This window comes from Pyxicephalus adspersus, chromosome 12 (genome assembly GCF_032062135.1).
Source record: "Pyxicephalus adspersus chromosome 12, UCB_Pads_2.0, whole genome shotgun sequence".
NCBI classification, from domain to species: Eukaryota; Metazoa; Chordata; class Amphibia; order Anura; family Pyxicephalidae; genus Pyxicephalus; species Pyxicephalus adspersus.
In genome coordinates, this window is record NC_092869.1 from 49,199,175 (window position 1) to 49,216,660 (window position 17,486).

Below are 17,486 nucleotides of genomic sequence, written 5' to 3' on the forward strand. Positions count from 1 at the left end.
TATCAGATGGGAGAGACACATGATGGCAGACTACTGCTGGAGCCGTCCTATCAGCAGAAATCATACAAACTCAGCTTATCAATGACTTCTGTGTGATTAGTTCTGTAATATACTGAATATACAATATACTGACATTATTCCACAAATGTCATTCTGTATACGTAGGCATATCTAGTTTAACTTTGCTTAATTTTCATGTTTCATTAGTTTTCTATCAGGACATTATTGAGGTCATTATTTCACAAACTAGAGCCGATCTAACAAAACCAATATCACATGTGGAATCTGTGCATCAAACATAAACTAAAATCACTTTAATCTGTTTGGCAAGGAAATTTTTGTTGACCAGTGTAATTTTTTTATAAACCCCTCACAACTGTTAGCAATAAGCAGGGGATACGCGTAGTTACACTATAATACAATAAATAATTCCCAAAGTCATGTTATTTGAATAAAACCAGCAGCCGATACATTTGCAGATCAGTGACATTGGCATTTTTCTGAGCCCCCCCCCCCTCTCGCTCTTTCATGCAGAAGATATTAGAAAAATACATTGTGTCACTGGGAAAGGAAACTGAAGGCGGAAGTGTCATTAATATGTCAGCCTGCAAACCCCATGGAAGAGGAGAAAAAAAACTTACCATGGATCTAATAAATTCAGTATGAGCGATTTAACAAAATATGTCATCATGTGACAAGGTAGTTGTTCTTTCAAGCAGGTGCACTGCAATTTAAGAAATAAGAATTCTTCAGAGGATTCCGCAGCATAATAGATGGCAACTTGATGGGTTTTGGCAGAATTTCAGATGTAATGGTATTTTTTTCTCTCTCCTCCCTAACCCCCCCCCCATTCTAAAGCCTTCCATCAGTTTGAAGAGACCGCTGCCAAGACCTAAAACCCACATCTCGATACACAGAGGCTCACGTTTACATTCGGGGAACTTTGCCAAATTTCTGCAACTGCCAAACTTCATACAGCTACATCCAATCCAATAAACCCAATGCAGACTACCCCGGCGCTGCATGAATAAATGTTCTGCTTAATGAGCTTCATTGTAACTGAAAATGAGTTTGTATTTAGATTTCAAAACTGAAAATAAATGTAAACGGGGAGCATTGTCTAATGTTCTGGGTCTTATTGATGGTAAAATGGCTAATTGATGGTAAATCCTGTTTAATAATAATAATAATAATATTAATAATAATAATAATTGCAAAACTGAATATTTCTGTCATCACTTTCACAGCCATTGAACGATTGATAATATCTATCAGTAACTTCATAAGTATGTATTAATAAACTCCTGGCACAATATACAGTTGATTTCCCCTCCTACCAACGTTGAGCTCCAGTCCATTGATTTAAGCTCTGATGATGTCATCAGAATTTAGATGAGATGATGTCATCAAATGAAGTCATCTGTCTGCTGCAGAAAGAAGAAAGTATTTCTCCCTCCAGTGATTGGAGTGCAACATTTCAACTTTGTAGCAAGTCACAGGGTAAGGGCAGGACTCCAATCTGTGTCAGCTATACAGGCCCCAGGCAAGCATTAGATGTTTATTCAAACGTCACATATATTTTCAGAATCATTTTAAATTAATGAAAATTCAGATTTGGCACATAGAGTACATAAGTACACCCCCCAAATTTAGCAACATTTGTTGATCCTACCAGTGAAGTCCACCTAATAGACTTCCTGTAATGGGGTGGCAACAATGCTGCATTGCTCAAGTAGAGTTGCCACTGTCACGTCGGTTGTTCCTGCTTGCCCTACAAGGAGATTTAAAAAGTTGCAGGGGGTGTGGCTATCAGTATTGTCACTACTGATTCACAAGCTTGTAAATTAGCACTTAGCCACACCCATGCCAACCCACTGTTCTCCTGGCGCTGCCATCTTCTCCTCTTCTTCCTGGTTCTTCATCCTATTTCACCCAACCCAGGCGCAAGATCGGGTGATGTAGGACGGGAAAAAAAATTTGCTGATCTCACTGCGCATGCGTGAGATCTGCAAATTTTTCTGTTTGAGTGAAAAAGCTCCTTATTCGCATGCCCAAGATGATCAGCCATGCCCATAAGGAGCACCCAAGAGCCTCCCGGGATGCGTGACGTAGGTATCCCGGGAGGCTTTGCGCTCTCATCCATTCTCGGTCGCCTAGGTGGTCAAGAATTAGGGGCAGTGCTGCACCCTTTTTATTTAAAAGAAAAGGTTGCTGCACTAAAAAAAAAAAAAACAACGGAATTTTTACTTTACATTAAAGGTTTGTCCACCTATTTATGTAAAGTGAAATTTCTGAGTTTAGATTTGCTTTAAGTTCAAGTTACACAAAGTTTTGCAGTGCCGCCTCCCACTGGTTTCCATCCAAATCTGGTGAATCCATCACAGCCTCTGCTACCCCCCCACCTGCATGAATGACAGGTATGACAATATAAATGGAGCTTACAGACCCACTTTGGGGGTCCCAGGATGTAGCCCTGAGTCTTGGCGTCCAGTTGCCCTGAAGAGGGGTCCTGCTATGGAAGAATTTCTTGCCTGTGAATGATTATACTAATATTATGAACATTTAGATAAAGGAGGAATATACAGCTAATATATGAAAGAACGGACACGCTCCACAGGGCCAAGTGCTGGACCCACTGTGCCACCTACCCAGTGGATGGAGACGTGCACGGGGCCCAGGGTCTAAGCAGTGGCTTGGTCTTCTCCGGAGCCTATAGAGGTGAGGATGTTGTGCCGCAAGCTACTGCCAGGTTGCGGCCCCCATGCCTGCCAAGGCAGGTGACTCCTAACAAACAGGAAGTAAAACGTAGTGGCAGAGGGAAATCCAAAATAGTCAAATGAGCTGAAGGTCAGGGCAGGCAGCAAACAAGAGTCCTCAGGAAACAAGCCGCGGTCAGTACACAGATAACACTTGAACAGAACCCAGGAACTGGAGCAGAAAAACCTAGGCGTAGAACCACAATGAACTCCTTGTCCAGGCAACTTCCTGTTGCCAGGCCACTTTCTTAAAAAGGGGATGTCGTGATGAGTGTAGGTCATGTGAGCCGCAGACACCCACCCCACCAGCAGGGGGAGTGCTGGTGATGAGATAGCCTCAGGTGTTGTTCACATGTCTGCAGAACACCCTAGTCCTCTGAGGCAAGGGAGCAGCTGACCGAGAATCACCTGACCTGGACCAGGAAGTGTGCAGAGATTTGGATCCAGAACCAGAGATGTTGCTGGCAGCAGGGGACTGCAAGGTGGGTGACACTGAAGGGGTTACAGATCCCCTGATTTTGCGGAGATCTGTGACAAGAACATATTGTAACTGACACTGGTGAGGAAGTTGACGTGACAGGTTCTTCTCCTTAAATTTCACATTTATTTGCACTCGATGGTCTCCTTTCTCCCAAATTTCAAAAGTGAGAGAGTGGGGCTTTGTATCGCCAGAATGTTTAGGTGAAGGCTGTGCCCCATCCAAAAATCAGGACACAGCTGTCATCCGACACAGGTAATGCTGGACACAGAGAATGAGCAAAATTAAAAATAAAATTTCAGTAATTTTTCACCATTTAAATAAAACATAAAAAACAAAGATAAAATAAGACCAGCTCTTGCTGCAGTTGGTACCAAGAATAATCATGGATTGCCATCTTTTGGCGTTGTTGACCTTTTAAAACCCACAAAGGACTAAACTATTCCACTGGTGGCGAACCTATGGCACGCGTGTCAGAGGGGGCATTCAGAGCCCTCTCTGTGGGCACACGCTCCCCATCTCGGCTGGCGTCCCATTGGCTGAGCTGTAAGGAGGAGAGGCAGCTGATGCGTCTTGATCCTGATTGAATGGGTAAAAGTACAGAGGCAGAAAGGAACGTTAGTGAGGGGGCAGGCAGACATTAAGGGGGGATCCTGATTTGTTCTGTGCTAGGTTTGGGAAGTACAGTATGAATGTCACAGAACAGAGCTGCACAGTCCAGGGACAGGACCAGTCTGCTATACTCAGTCAGGACCCGGTGAACACAAAGCTTGAGCTAGAACACACTACTTTAGGTTCAGTTGTATTTGTGATAGATTTTTGTCCACTTAAGGTAAGTGAATGTAATAAAATAGCAATTTGGAAATCTGTGAAGGCTGTGATGTAAAAACCAGCAACCAGTTAGCGAAAAAACAAATTTTTAAACAAATCATTTAAACTTTAAACAAATACACAGGTCAACAAAAAATAGTTTTCAAAATCATCGGAAACCACAAGCAAACTTTTCTGGTAAGCACCATTGCAGTGAATGTTAACCTCCTGAGCGTTACACTGAGGTCTAGATTTCTGTACCAAAAGTGATCCACTGTTTTTCATGAATTTTTTTTTTTTAATTGTAGACCTGTAACTTACAGAAATATGTCCGAACAGGGGTCCCAGTAGATATTATGAATATAAAAAATGTTTGAAACACACAATCATGTAAAAAAAAAAATTACTTTTAATAAAATTAAAGGAAAAACACAAAAATCAGCTTAAACATGACTACATAAACAAAGCTTGAAGCCATGGCAGGGGTCAGGCAGGCGGTGATGTCCAGGTCCAGGCAGAGGTCAGGGCAGGCGGCAGGCAGAGATGTCGGAGTCCAGGCAGAGGTCAGGGCAGGCGGCAGGCAGAGATGTCGGAGTCCAGGCAGAGGTCAGGGCAGGCGGCAGGCAGAGATGTCGGAGTCCAGCCAGAGGTCAAAGCAGGGAGCAAATGGTCAAAATTAGGCGAAGATCAGCAAAGGTAAGAGAAGACACAGTGGTACACACTAGCCATCCAGGGAATAAGTGGCAATTTTTAAAACTTTGATTCTGTATTTATTGGGGTTTGTTTTGAATTATTTTGTATTGATTGGATACGGGAGTTTGTATCCAATCCAATACAAAATAAGAATTTGAATTTCCAAGTTATTTACTTTTATTTTATTTATTTTTTTATTTTTTTGTATTGGATTGGATACAGGAGTTTGTATTCAATCCAATACAAAATGAGCGTTTGAATTTACCAGTTATGTACTTTGTATTAATTTTATATTATTTTGTATTGGATTGGATACGCAAGTTTGTATCCAATCAAATACAAAATATAAATTTGAATTTCCAAGTTATTTACTTTTATTTTATTTTTTTTTATTTTTTGTATTGGATTGGATACGGGAGTTTGTATTGAATCCAATACAAAATGAATGAATGAGTTTCTATTTGAATTTCCCACACACGCGCCGACGTCATCACGCACGCAGGGAGGAGCCGTCCGTTTTTTTTTTTTCTCCGCCGGACGGCTTCTCCCTGCAGAGATCATCCGGCGCTGGAACGAGATGGACGTGGGACAATCAGCGGGACCAGGTAAGAAGCCGGCCGGCATCTTGTGTTCCGCCGGCCGGCATCTTACCGGTCCCGCTGGCACCCGACGCTGGAGAGGGAGATCAACAGACGACGCTGGACGGAGGACGACGCTGGAATACGAAAACGACGCTGGATAAGCACAGGGGGACCAGGTAAGTAAGGATGGGAAAAATCTCGGGGTTAACCATCCTAGCCGGTTTTTTTTGCCCGTACGAAGGTCGGGCTTAACGGCTAGGTGGTTAATACATCTTCAGTGTGAAATAAATGAAGTCGCACCGTGGTATAGATCTACTGACCAGTGCCACTCAGCTGCCATTGTTTCTTCAGAATCTGCTTTACGCCGATTTAGCCGGTCACGCAGTCCGTTGGAACAACTGGTACAGATGACATGTGGAGCCCAAGATTTATCCTGGTCACCAAGTGGGTAGCCGAAATATAATTTGTATATCTTTTTAGGTTCTGTGGTATATTGGTGACGTTGTGCTTTCATCGTGAATGAACCACACGTAACAGAAACTTTCTGTATCATTACGGCAATTTCTAGGCATGATGACAACTCAATCGCAGTTAGTGCGGTCTCTCACCTTAAAAAAGAAAACTGTCGTTAAATGTTGTAATATGTTAAGGCTATTTATAATGAATTTCACACAATATATAATTAGCTGCATCACAAAAACTAGACGTGCTAGAGAAAAACTGAAAAATACTACAAAGCCCACATAGAATGATTTCTGATGACAATATGTTGATCTGTGTTATTAGTAGCTGGGTTATAAAGCAGCAGTATAGTTGTTCTGTGATTATAAGGAAAAACACCCCCTGCATATGCATATTGTCACACTGGTGTGTTGTGTTTCTTCCACAATCACAATGATTAGCACTTATGTTGTTATGCTGGGTCGTCATTCTTTGTTAATTCCCCTCCAAACAAACCTACTACTGGGATCCCTGTGTGTGCAATGTGCTGCGTTTAGTAAAACTCCCCGAATTCCTGGAATGTGAGCGAGCCCTTAAATTTCACTCTGGGCTTTTTTTTCCAGTGATGTCCTCTCCTGCACTGACTGAAATATTTAATTATTATTGCTGCCTGCACCCTACTAGGAAGATGTCGATCATTTTCTGTCTTAGTGTCAATGTCTTTTTTACTGAAACAAGTGAAGGTGGTAATTCTGCACTGTGGTCATGGCATCCAACCTAGATGGAGGACAGATTTCTGGAGGAAAAGTCCATCATGGGTTACTAGCCCTGATGGGTATGGGCTACCTTCTTATTATAGATGTGAACCAAGATACAGGAGCTGGACTAGATGGGCCCTTGGCCTGATCCAGCGGGCTCTTCTGATCAGGTTATCAGTCTTATTAGGTTGGTGCTCATTGCTGGTGTTGGGTTATTGATTGGTCCTGTCATAGAGAGTGATTGCTGTACATGGATGATGGAGGTCTGCACACCTCCTGTGTATGGGAAATGTGCGCTACACCTCCACTTCATCTTATTCATGCAAATTCCCCAAGAAGTAGGTCCAGCGAATGTACAACGAGGAAAAATAAAAGGTTGGAAGTTCACTCAGATGCCATTTTCAGAGCAGGCCAAAAGCTGCTGGTCAGTGGAACACTGCCCCCTGGTGGTCAGTGGAACATTGCCCTCTGCTGGTTAGCAAATTCAAAAGAAACCCCAGCTGAGAATCACTGCCGTTCCCCTTTGAGGTTGGCTGCTGGCATCCCATTCTTCGTACTTCTGACTAAGTAAGAGCAATTATCTGACCTTAAGAACATAGTTTTTTGAAGGATTTCTCCCTCTTCTCTTGTGATATTAGAAGATAGTAGAGGATCCCAATTTAATAAATCCTTGTGTCTGCAAATACTAAAGATATGTAAAGAACAAGGAGAGGAAGGGTTTTTTGGCAAACAAAAAAGTATTGTATTCAATGATACATTTTTTATTTTATTTTTTTTGCCAAAAAACCCTTCCTATATTTAAAGGGTTGGCACATTGTCCCTTAGGACATCCAGTAAACGTAAACTTCAACCACCACTAACATTCCTACTTTATATTCTGCGCATACTAAGTTAATATTAAGTTTTATTGAATAAAACAAGAAATACGGTTCAGCCCTTGTTTCAAAATTCAAAACTCAGATAATAAAGGATCCTTATCCAGCATATCCCTGTACTTAGGTCACACTGTGTTAAAGTTTGAGCGGAGTGTACCGCTCCCAATAACTCCTAAAAAACTCCTCCTAAATAAAAAAATAAATTTACCATCTTTCCTATAGTATATTCATCTAAACCTTATCATCCAAGCTACATACCTAGCTACATATCTAGTGCCTACTTACATAATATTCATATGACCTTCAATTTCCGTTCAAACAATTAAGTTTCAGAATCCCCTGAGGAAGCCACAAGGTGAAATGTTTAGGGAATGAGACATCAAAATTGCAATTAATTATATGCGATATGTGAGCTTTTGGACTTTGAACTTTTGTAGTTTGCATAGGAGATCTATGTCCAGTAAAGAATCTATTTTATTTTATGTTTTGTAAAAGAATAATAGTTTTTCATTTACCCTGCCTAAAAAAACCTCCTTTTGCTTTTTCCTTCCTTCAATGTCCATAATCAAATTAGGCTTGTTAAAAAATTAAACTTGACGTAATAGTTCTCTTCTCTGGTAGGACACCTTTCCGTTTACCTGATTCAGGGAATATCCATTTTTAATGTTAAGTAAGAACGTTAGCTTTTTTTGGTATAGGGATAGAGTTGTATTGGGTGCTTCGTTTTTCTTTTTTTACATTTTTGATTTTTTGTAGACTTCAAGTCTTGAACACCCAAAAATAAATACAGCAAAAACAGATAATGGAAGATCATTCCAAGTGGCCTGGACAGAGTCATTTGGAGTGATTGAGCGCAATGGGAAAGCGTTATGTATTCTGTGTAATGAGAGTTGTGTGTCACACATCAAGTGTCCGACGGCACCTTGACACCAACCACAAAAGTGTTGCCAAACTTGGTGAAACTGAAAGAAAAGAGTTTCTCCAAGGGAAATATCATTCCCAGTGTCTTCGTTTTTGCAGCGATCTTTCTAGAACAAATCATCTGACAGCTGGCAGTTTTCAGATTTTACTGTGCATAGCAAAACATGGTAAGCCCCATAATATTATTATGGATATTATGAAAACGGCCATGTTGTCCGGGAGTAATTCCCCTTTTCATGATTTCCCTGAGAGGCCACTTAGCAGGAATCCTGTTATAGATGGAGTGCAGCCCATGGAAAGTGATGTCAGCAGCTCAGCACTGACTTACCTAAGGCAGCCTGTTACTCCATGTGCTTGGATGAAAGCCCAGATATAATTATTCAGGTAAGGCTTGCAATCATTTCATGTTATGGTGGCATCATGAGAGGAGAGCTGATGAAAGTGTATTCTCTCCAGGCTTGTAGAGCCCTATTAAATCAGGGTCAATGGGTCAGAGTAGCTCCAAGATGGCCAGTAGCCAGCAGACTATGGTGCCAGATAACAAAGTGGTGTGTATAGGGCATCAAAAGTACAGACCAGCCAAAGTACCCAAGCTGACCCGTCCACAATGTCCAATGGGCACATGAGAATCAGAGAACCAGGGACTGTGAATGGCCAGGGACTGTGAATGGCCAGGTGCATCACTTTCTGGAAATAGACCATTCGTGTGTTGATTTGTGATCAGCCTAGGTATGAACCATTGCAGATATGCAATTCATCATTAATAAAATATTCAAACGTGCAACACATATGGCATCATCTAAGAAATGATCTTCTGAAAATAAACCCATTGATTTACATTATAATTGGTTTGATCAATCAGGAGTCATCAATAACATTTTCAGCTTCAAAATGGTCAGCCCAAAAAAACAATCAAATGTTGGGTCTGTCCTTTATGATTCTTATTCAATTCAATAATTGTAATTGTTTAATTTATCCACTTATCCAGAACTTTAGGTAAAAATCACAATCTCATAATCTTAATTATAAATGAACATATAATTATACATTAAGAATTAATTTTAAATGTTCTTAATTAATTCCATTCATTTTACACATTTGTTTTTTTTTTCCTCCCGAATTTCTGTTTAGCAGGCACATTTCAGCATTGAACCTGCAGTACAGACGTTATATCGGCGGCTTTAATGGAGAAATACTGCCGCTCAGCGGCTGTGTTGGGAATTACACAGAATACAAATTTAAACCAGGACGTGTCTGTAAAGCACGCTCTGCAATTTTTCATTAAATATTCACATATTTGTTTAATTAATAAATAATAAATCTTAACAATAATTCAAATTGGAATAATTATATTTATTTATTTATTTTTCTATGCCTATGTGATCAAAAATTGGGCCTGGTGGCTAGCTTTATTCAATTTTCAGCAATACAAAAATAGCCCCTCTTTGAGAATTGTATCCTTAGGTCTTCTCTACTGTCCCATTCATTGGATTAAAATACCGGTATATATAATTTATAATTAATATATCCAATGTTTCTTTTTAAATTTTGGTTTAAAAACACATTTTCTCTATTGCAGGACGGAGGCATTTTCCTCATGTAGGTGCCATATCCGGGAGACAGCGGTAAGATAAGTTTAGTTATGTATTTTTCACCAACATAGAATTACATTTTTGGGGGATAGAGCAGGGAAGGTTGGACCCTATGGAGGTGCACATTGTCACCAGAACTGAAAAAAGTGAAAGTTTAAAATTCTAAGTGGTGAACAGAAGAGGTAATGTCTTTAAATAGAATCATTCGTATGGGTAAGCTAGGATTTATCTCAGGAAAGACTCTCACACATTTTAGAGGTATCCACAGGATAGGAAGTCATATTGCTTGAATGGGGAACAGATAACCTAAACTATTCTAACATGAAAGGAAAACAAGTAAACGTTGATAGACCACATGGAGCTCGTCATCACAATCCTCAGAAACTACAGTCATGTGTTATGAAATGGTGGTCAACTTTAATTGTCATCTACAGAGATTCTGTCTTCCCTTTGCAATCATGGGACTCACTAATATAGTGTACCATTGGCTCAGGAACCAGAGACGGATTTAGGCAGAATAGGGCTCTAGGTAGCACCCCTTGATGACATTAATAAGGATTGCAATAGTCTCCAAGAAGCTGCTCATGTGCCCTATACATACTACATACTATATACATACTATACTATATCTCTACTGACTTTTCCCTCCTTTAATGTGACCAATAATCTGTACAATCCAATTGAAAAACGAAAAACCTGTGAAAAATGAAACCGGGTGACCACTTCCAGTCATTAGTGGACCAATTTATATTATTTTTATATGTAATTTAAATATTCTTGGGGTCTTTGTCTACACAGTGGCATCTAAAAACTGTACTGACAATATTAGTGAGGGAACTGGTGGGCCGTGAACACAATTCATGGGAAGAGGATTACCAGCATACAGCACGCTGACAGGTGTAATGTACGACACCTGAGGCCATGCCCCATACACTATAAGAGATGGGTATAATGCATGGCTCACCCAACCCAATTTGCAGCCATTGCGGGCTTGCAATCATCCACTGGCAGGATTAGTTGAGCCACCAATGACCAATGTACCTGGCTGCCATTGACAGCCTGTCATCATAGACCAGCTAGATTGGCTGAGCCACACACATCAATGACAAATATGCCAACATTTTGCCTAAATTGACCCTAATGCTTGGATTAATTCAGTAGTAAATTTTGACAGGTATAACATATGATGCAATGACAAGTATAGAAAAAGTATAGGGAGGATGGTGGAGCCATAACACCATGGCTTTATAGGAAGTGGATCGACAGGCAGAGCATACGGCACCTAGGGCCACACACTGAATCTGTCATTGACGGGTGTACAGCTAATCCAGCCATAGCCATTGACAGTTTACCATTGTCTGTCAGCTAGATTGGTTGAATATCATTGCATCTGCCAGCAGGATTAGCTAAGCCATCAATGGCCGGTATGACCTATGATTCAGCCTGCTGATTTCCAATGACGGGCATAGCATACAGTCTTGAGCATGGATGAATTATGGCAAACATGTGGAGATTATGGTAATCACACCTTTCCAGACCACGCACTCCCAGTCTTCAGAGTAAGACCTTTTTATGTGGTTGGGGTCACCTTTCAGGGTTCCTAAGCAGCAACAAATGGTTTCTATAACATGATTACAATGCAGATTATGATGTTTTAGAGGAAAGTTGCAATAAAGTCAGAACTAGCTATGTGCATGAATGTTCAACTCAGCCCCGGCATCTTATAAAACAAAAATCGGCATTGGTTGCTGTTTTCCCACTCAAATACAAAACGTGATCACCCTTGTTCCCCATTTACTGGAACAAAAAATGACCCACCTCTTGTATGTCATCTGTTGGAACCATGTACCCCTTCTACTGATTCTGTGATGGTCTAAAGCCTTTATCCTCCCTTTACTTATTTACTGGATGCCCCTAGTAATTGGTATAAAATAGGACTCATTGGGAAACATGCTGACCCATTATATCACATATCCCATGCGCCAAATCTGCCCCAACTCTGACACCCCTATCACATACCATATCCCCCAACTCTGACACCCCTATCACATACCATCCCTATCACATACCATGTCCCCCAACTCTGACACACCTAATACATACCATGTCCCTTAACTCTGACACACCTAATACATACCATGTCCCCCAACTCTGACACCCTCTGACACCCCCTATCACATACCATGTCCCCCAACTCTGACACCCCTTATCACATGCCATGTCCCCCAACTCTGACACCCCCCTATCACATACTATGTCCCCCAGCTCTGACACCCCCTATCACATACCTTGTCCTCAAACTCTGACACCCCCTATCACATACTATGTCCTCAAACTCTGACACCCCTTATCACATACCATGTCCCCCAACTCTGACACCCCCTTATCACATACCATGTCCCCCAACTCTGACACCTCCTATTACCCCCTATTAACATATCCCAAAACCTGTTGATTTAGCTTCTGTAACATGTTTAATAAATGCAGCACATTATGTGGTTAACAGAACTTGCAGTAAATTCAGAACTTTTGGTTCTGCTTGGCTGTTCAGATGATATGAAGCTTGGCAGCATGTATCAGAGGTCAGCAGTGTCTGCGCTTCTTCTACAGATAAGAGCCGGCTGTTCGTTCCGAGTCCAGCAGGGGGAGCCCGGATCACACGCGAGACTCCCCTCTGTCACGTGACTTAAATGTCCCAGCGGCCACGTGACTGCAGTTGGGCCGCGCTCTCAGGAGCCGGTACCGGTGGAGGCGGACGGGTACTCAGCTCATGCCGGGGCTGGCCGGTACCGAGGCGGCATGAGTGAGAAGAACGGAGAGTGTGAGTGGGAAGAGGAGGAGGACGGGGAGCGGCGTCCTTGCCGTCGCCCGGACATGAGCCTGGAGCTTCAGCTGAGCGCCTTCTCCCCGGAGCCCGTCACCCCCGAGGAGGATGAGGAGGAAACGGCCAGCTTACCGGTGCCCGGGCGGAGGAGGACCCGTTCCAGCAGCTCGCGGCCTCGCTATGAGGTTGTCACGGAGCTGGGCCCGGAGGAAGTCCGCTGGTTCTACAAGGAGGACAAGAAGACCTGGAAACCGTTCATCGGCTACGACTCCCTCCGTATAGAGCTGGCCTACCGGAAGGTGCTAGAGCTTACCGGGGAGCCCGAGGAGGAGGTGCTAGAGCAGGTGGAAGACCTGGACCTGGTGACCATCGGGGAGATGAGCAAGATCGAGCCGGTGTGTGCGCGGAGCGGGCTGTACGAGGTGGACGTGACCGAGAGGGAGTGCTACCCGGTCTACTGGAACCGTAAGTGACCCGTCGTACCGGTACCGTCAGGGACCCCGTCGTACCGGGACCGCGAGGGACCCGTCCTACCGGGACCACGAGTGACCCCCTCGTACCAGAGCCGAACTTGACACTGAACCACCCCCCCCCCCCCCCCGACCGTGACCTTGAGTGGCCCCTCGTACCAGAGCCGTAAGGGACCCCTCGTACCCCTCATACTGGGACTGTGAGTGGGCCCCTCATCCTCGTACTGGGACAGTGAGTGGGCCCCTACCCGGTGTACCAGGATGGTGAGTGAGGGGTCCGGGGGTCACACTGGGGCTTTTGGTCTTCCCCTACACCATCTACTGGAACTATAAGTAACCCTCACATACTAGGACTGTAAGTGATTGCTGACCTTCCATCCCCCCCCAGCCATCCTTGCGCCCTGACTGAACCATTAGATGCTGGACGTGACCCCCTCTACCCTGTACACTTCGACCGCAAGAGAATTCTGACCTTCCTTGGCCCTCATACGCCCTGTCTAGTCAGTTGGAACCATGACATCCCCTTTGTTGGAGCCGTAAGTGACCTCCACAGATTTTTACTGGAACCATGATACCCCCTACCGTCCATTACTGTCCACTATAAGTGGCCTCCACCATCTCCCAGTGACACATCTCCCCGCTCATGTTCCTGTACCGTCTACTGAAACCATAAGTGACCCTTCATGTACCATAATGGTGTATTGGCCGACCTCATACCCCACTGTTCCTGATTTAGTGTTGACAGGAATGCCTTCTTCACCCTTCACCCTACGCCCTTGTACACCATAGAGATGGCAGGATTGGCAGGGTACATTCCTTCTCCAATAAGAGAGTGACCACCTACCACCCTGATTCCTTCTCATCCCATTTACAGTCCTCTTATGTTTCTCTTAGTTGTTACCCAATACAATAATATTACATATACAGAAACGAGTAGCTCTGCAACTAAACCCTCCACTCAGCTGAAAGAATTCTGTGTTTATAGAGAAATCATCATCATGGTGGATTCTCTATTAGACGTCTGATGGTTTTTACAATAGAAATGGTGCGGGAGTTGTTTGGTACATGATATAGGCCGTTTTATCAAGGACGCCTGATTATATGTTGATGGATTCCCCCGGAAAACGCTTGATTCTTTCTGCAATAGAAGGGTGTGGAGGAACATGAATAGATTTGCTAGGAAAAGGTGGAGGGTTCACCTACGGATGCCAAAAGTGTGGGAAAAGTTTGTCTGAAAATGAATTGTTAAGTGGACGCTAGGCACTGATTTTTCACCATTTGAGTGGCTTGGCCATTTGAAGTCTGAGGAACTCACAGGAAAGGATTACAAAGTAGAAATCCTAAAGTGTTGTCACCCTCGTCGTCTCCAGAGGAGATTGGTGCTCCAGCTGTAGCTTCTGCCAACCCCAGGTAAGGGTTTGGTGCACCTTCCGTACCCTTCCTGTCACCTCTAAGGAGAATGTTCTGGTCATCCCTGTGGGGGAAACACTTTATCCTTCCTGTCACCTCTAAGGGACGCCTGGCACACCTTTGTACATTTCGAGGCTGTAAATATAATGCTCCTGTCACCCCCTGGAGAGGGCAGGTGCTTCCACTGTTGTTCTGTCACCTCCATTGGAGGGCAGACGCATCCTCTTGCCTCTTCAACCCACCCAAAATTATCCATCTCACCTTCCTTCTTTCTGTCCCCTCATCTGTTATTTTTCAGGGTCACCCTGCCAGCCTCATCAGAATATCTTTAGGTTTATGACTTTTGCTTGTTCCATGCTGATTTCCAGGCTTTATTTACATGAGCTGTAGGGAGCATTTTAAACTTGCATTTGACCCCAGTGTTCTGGCACAGGCTCAACTTCGGTCCCATTCACTCCAATTTAAATGAATGGGAGCAGTTGGGAACCATTTAGTGTATAGAGCCGTGGCTGCAGTAGATTGTGGCATGGTTCCAGGAAGCAACAAGTTGTTTTACACCCAGGAGTGGCCAAGCACGTGATTTGCTACGTTCATCTGCAACACTGCCAGCATTACCTGTTGGATCATCAATGAAATATTGACGTTCACTTTGCTGTATAGACGCCGGGGGTGAGACTCCTGGAGTAACTTTATCTGGCAATCCCACTGACTGATCTGAGTAGATGTTTTCCTGGCTGTAATCAAACAGCTCCTCACAGGTTAAATCGCTAGGAAAACGCTCCATTGTGCCTCAATGTAAATGAAGCCTCCGGTAATGTTGTATTAGCAGGCAGATTTCTGATTTGCTGCCATGGCATACTTTGATAAATTGTAACAAGCTTTAGCAATCCTTCCTTTATGAATGGAACAGATGGTGTATAGTGATGACTATTGTTTTCTCTATTCTTTTCTTAACCTTCCCCCAGAGGTCTCGTGGTCGTCATTAATTGTGTTTTCCTCCTGAGTCATCTGTGACGTTTGGCTTCCAATATTCACGTAGAGCCTCCAGAGATTTCCTTGTTACCATAATGTGCAAACCCAACCTGACCTTTGTCAGCACGTTTTCTGAGCAGTCTGATCTTTGTTGGAGGTGATATTTCAGGGAGGGCTGCTTCCAAGTCATAGAAATGACGGCTATTTAACGAACCCGAATTATTATTGCAAATTCAATCATCTCTTACTATTTTGTTTTTTAATTCTGATGCTTTCATTATTAATACTTAGTGATCCTGTCATGAGGTTTCTTTGGTAGGTATTTCCTCTCTCGGTTGTCTTGCTGTCACACGTTTTACTGAATGTTCCCCAGAAATTCTTTAGCTGGGTAGGAAGGAGCTGTAGGTGAGTGCTGACCCAAGGTTTCAGTAACCACCCATAAACAGCCAGGTGATTACTGGAAAATGCCGAGTGGTGCACCGGCCTAAAAGGGGGACATAAGCAATGGTGATCACAATCGCCAATATCAGATACTCATAATACTGGCATGGGTTTCAGGAAAACTCGGCCCCTGGAATGCCATGCAGTCATCGCTGTTTGCATATAAAGGGGGCCAAAGAAAGGGTGTGGCAGTCCCACTGATTGCTATGATGGACATTTCCATGTGCAGTTTGCACCTCTCAGGTCAGTATAAGTGACGCCAATGATCTTTTTGGCCATCTGTAAGGGTGACATTCTTCCCACTGACCCCCACACTAATATACTGATCTTTAAGTATATTATAGAAGGGCAGTGTTAAACCAGAATTGTTTTTAAGCCGGATGGTAAGAAATTGTAGGCGGGTGGCAGCCCCTGTATATTGTGACCCAAATCCTCAGTAACCACCTAAAAAAAACAGCCGGGTGGTTACTGAAAAGTTACTGGTGCGTCCGGCTAAAAGGGGCTTCCAAGGGTTCCACCTTGTTAAACAAATACACAGTTATTGCAAATTGGATATCTTGCAGTTCTTTAAATCAGCTCTCCACCCAGAATTTTGTTGATGAATGTGAAGGTCCCCTAGTGATCTGCTGTCTTTGTGTCACTACTCTGAAGTAAGAATGCTAAATTTGCAATAAAAGTGAAACTATTCACACTGATCAGATCCAGTAGTTTTCCTTCAAACTCAGTGCAGGTTGTGCCTGAAATTTTACTTAAATAAAAATAAAAAATGGAGCTATTCTATGCCGCTGATTTCATCCATGTGTCAGTACAAAGTTCCCATCGCCCGGTTTGTTTAGTAAGTGGGAATGTTCTGTCTTGTGGTCACCAGGTTCGTATTCTTGCTGACATTGTAGAGGACATAAATCATTACATGGGTGGGTCGGAGAAAGTCGCAGACATTCCAATGGACTGACATGACCTTCTGTCAGTATGGCCCGGCTACTTTCATTGGATGTCAGTAGAAAATTCTCTTCATATTTTCAGTGTAGGTGAAAGATTCATAACCTTGTTTTCTGTAATTAATGACCGCTGGGGTCACTGGCCTATTTTTGTTTTTTTGTTAGGAAGGTTGGGTTACAAATGCATTTTTATGTAAAATTATCTTGATGAGATTTTTTCAAACTGTAATCTTCCAGAGATTCCTAGGGGTTTCCTAGAGGAGTGATTAATGATCAGTAAGTATTGATATGTGACCAACACTGACCATCCATGTAAGCCGATCATTGATGGAAGGATGGGGAACCCTTTCTATTGGTCTACTAGTTAAGAAGAAGGGGGCTTGCCACTGTACCACTGATGTATGGGGGGCTCCTCTTCCCTGGACCACAGGTGCAAGGCTGGGGGGGCTCCTTATTGCTGGACCACAGGTGCAAGGCTGGGGGGGGCTCCTTTTTGCTGGACCACAGGTGCAAGGCTGGGGGGGGC

General features: G+C 43.2%; 1 protein-coding gene and 1 long non-coding RNA gene across 2 annotated transcripts in view; one reads left to right on the top strand and one right to left on the bottom strand.

Annotated features, from left to right (window-relative positions):
• The window catches only part of LOC140342352 (uncharacterized), an 11,372-nt gene extending 10,521 nt beyond the window's left edge, over positions 1-851 (bottom strand). Inside the window, exon 1 of the long non-coding RNA XR_011923048.1 lies at positions 642-851. This is a non-coding gene — a long non-coding RNA (uncharacterized lncRNA). The remainder of the gene's footprint in view (positions 1-641) is intronic.
• DDHD1 (DDHD domain containing 1) overlaps positions 1-17,486 on the top strand; it is a 54,914-nt gene that overhangs the window by 7,409 nt on the left and 30,019 nt on the right. Inside the window, exons 5-6 of the mRNA XM_072428501.1 lie at positions 9,893-9,938; positions 12,516-13,194. Of these exons, the coding sequence (XP_072284602.1) occupies positions 12,705-13,194 (490 nt within the window). The 5' untranslated portion in view covers positions 9,893-9,938; positions 12,516-12,704. The remainder of the gene's footprint in view (positions 1-9,892; positions 9,939-12,515; positions 13,195-17,486) is intronic.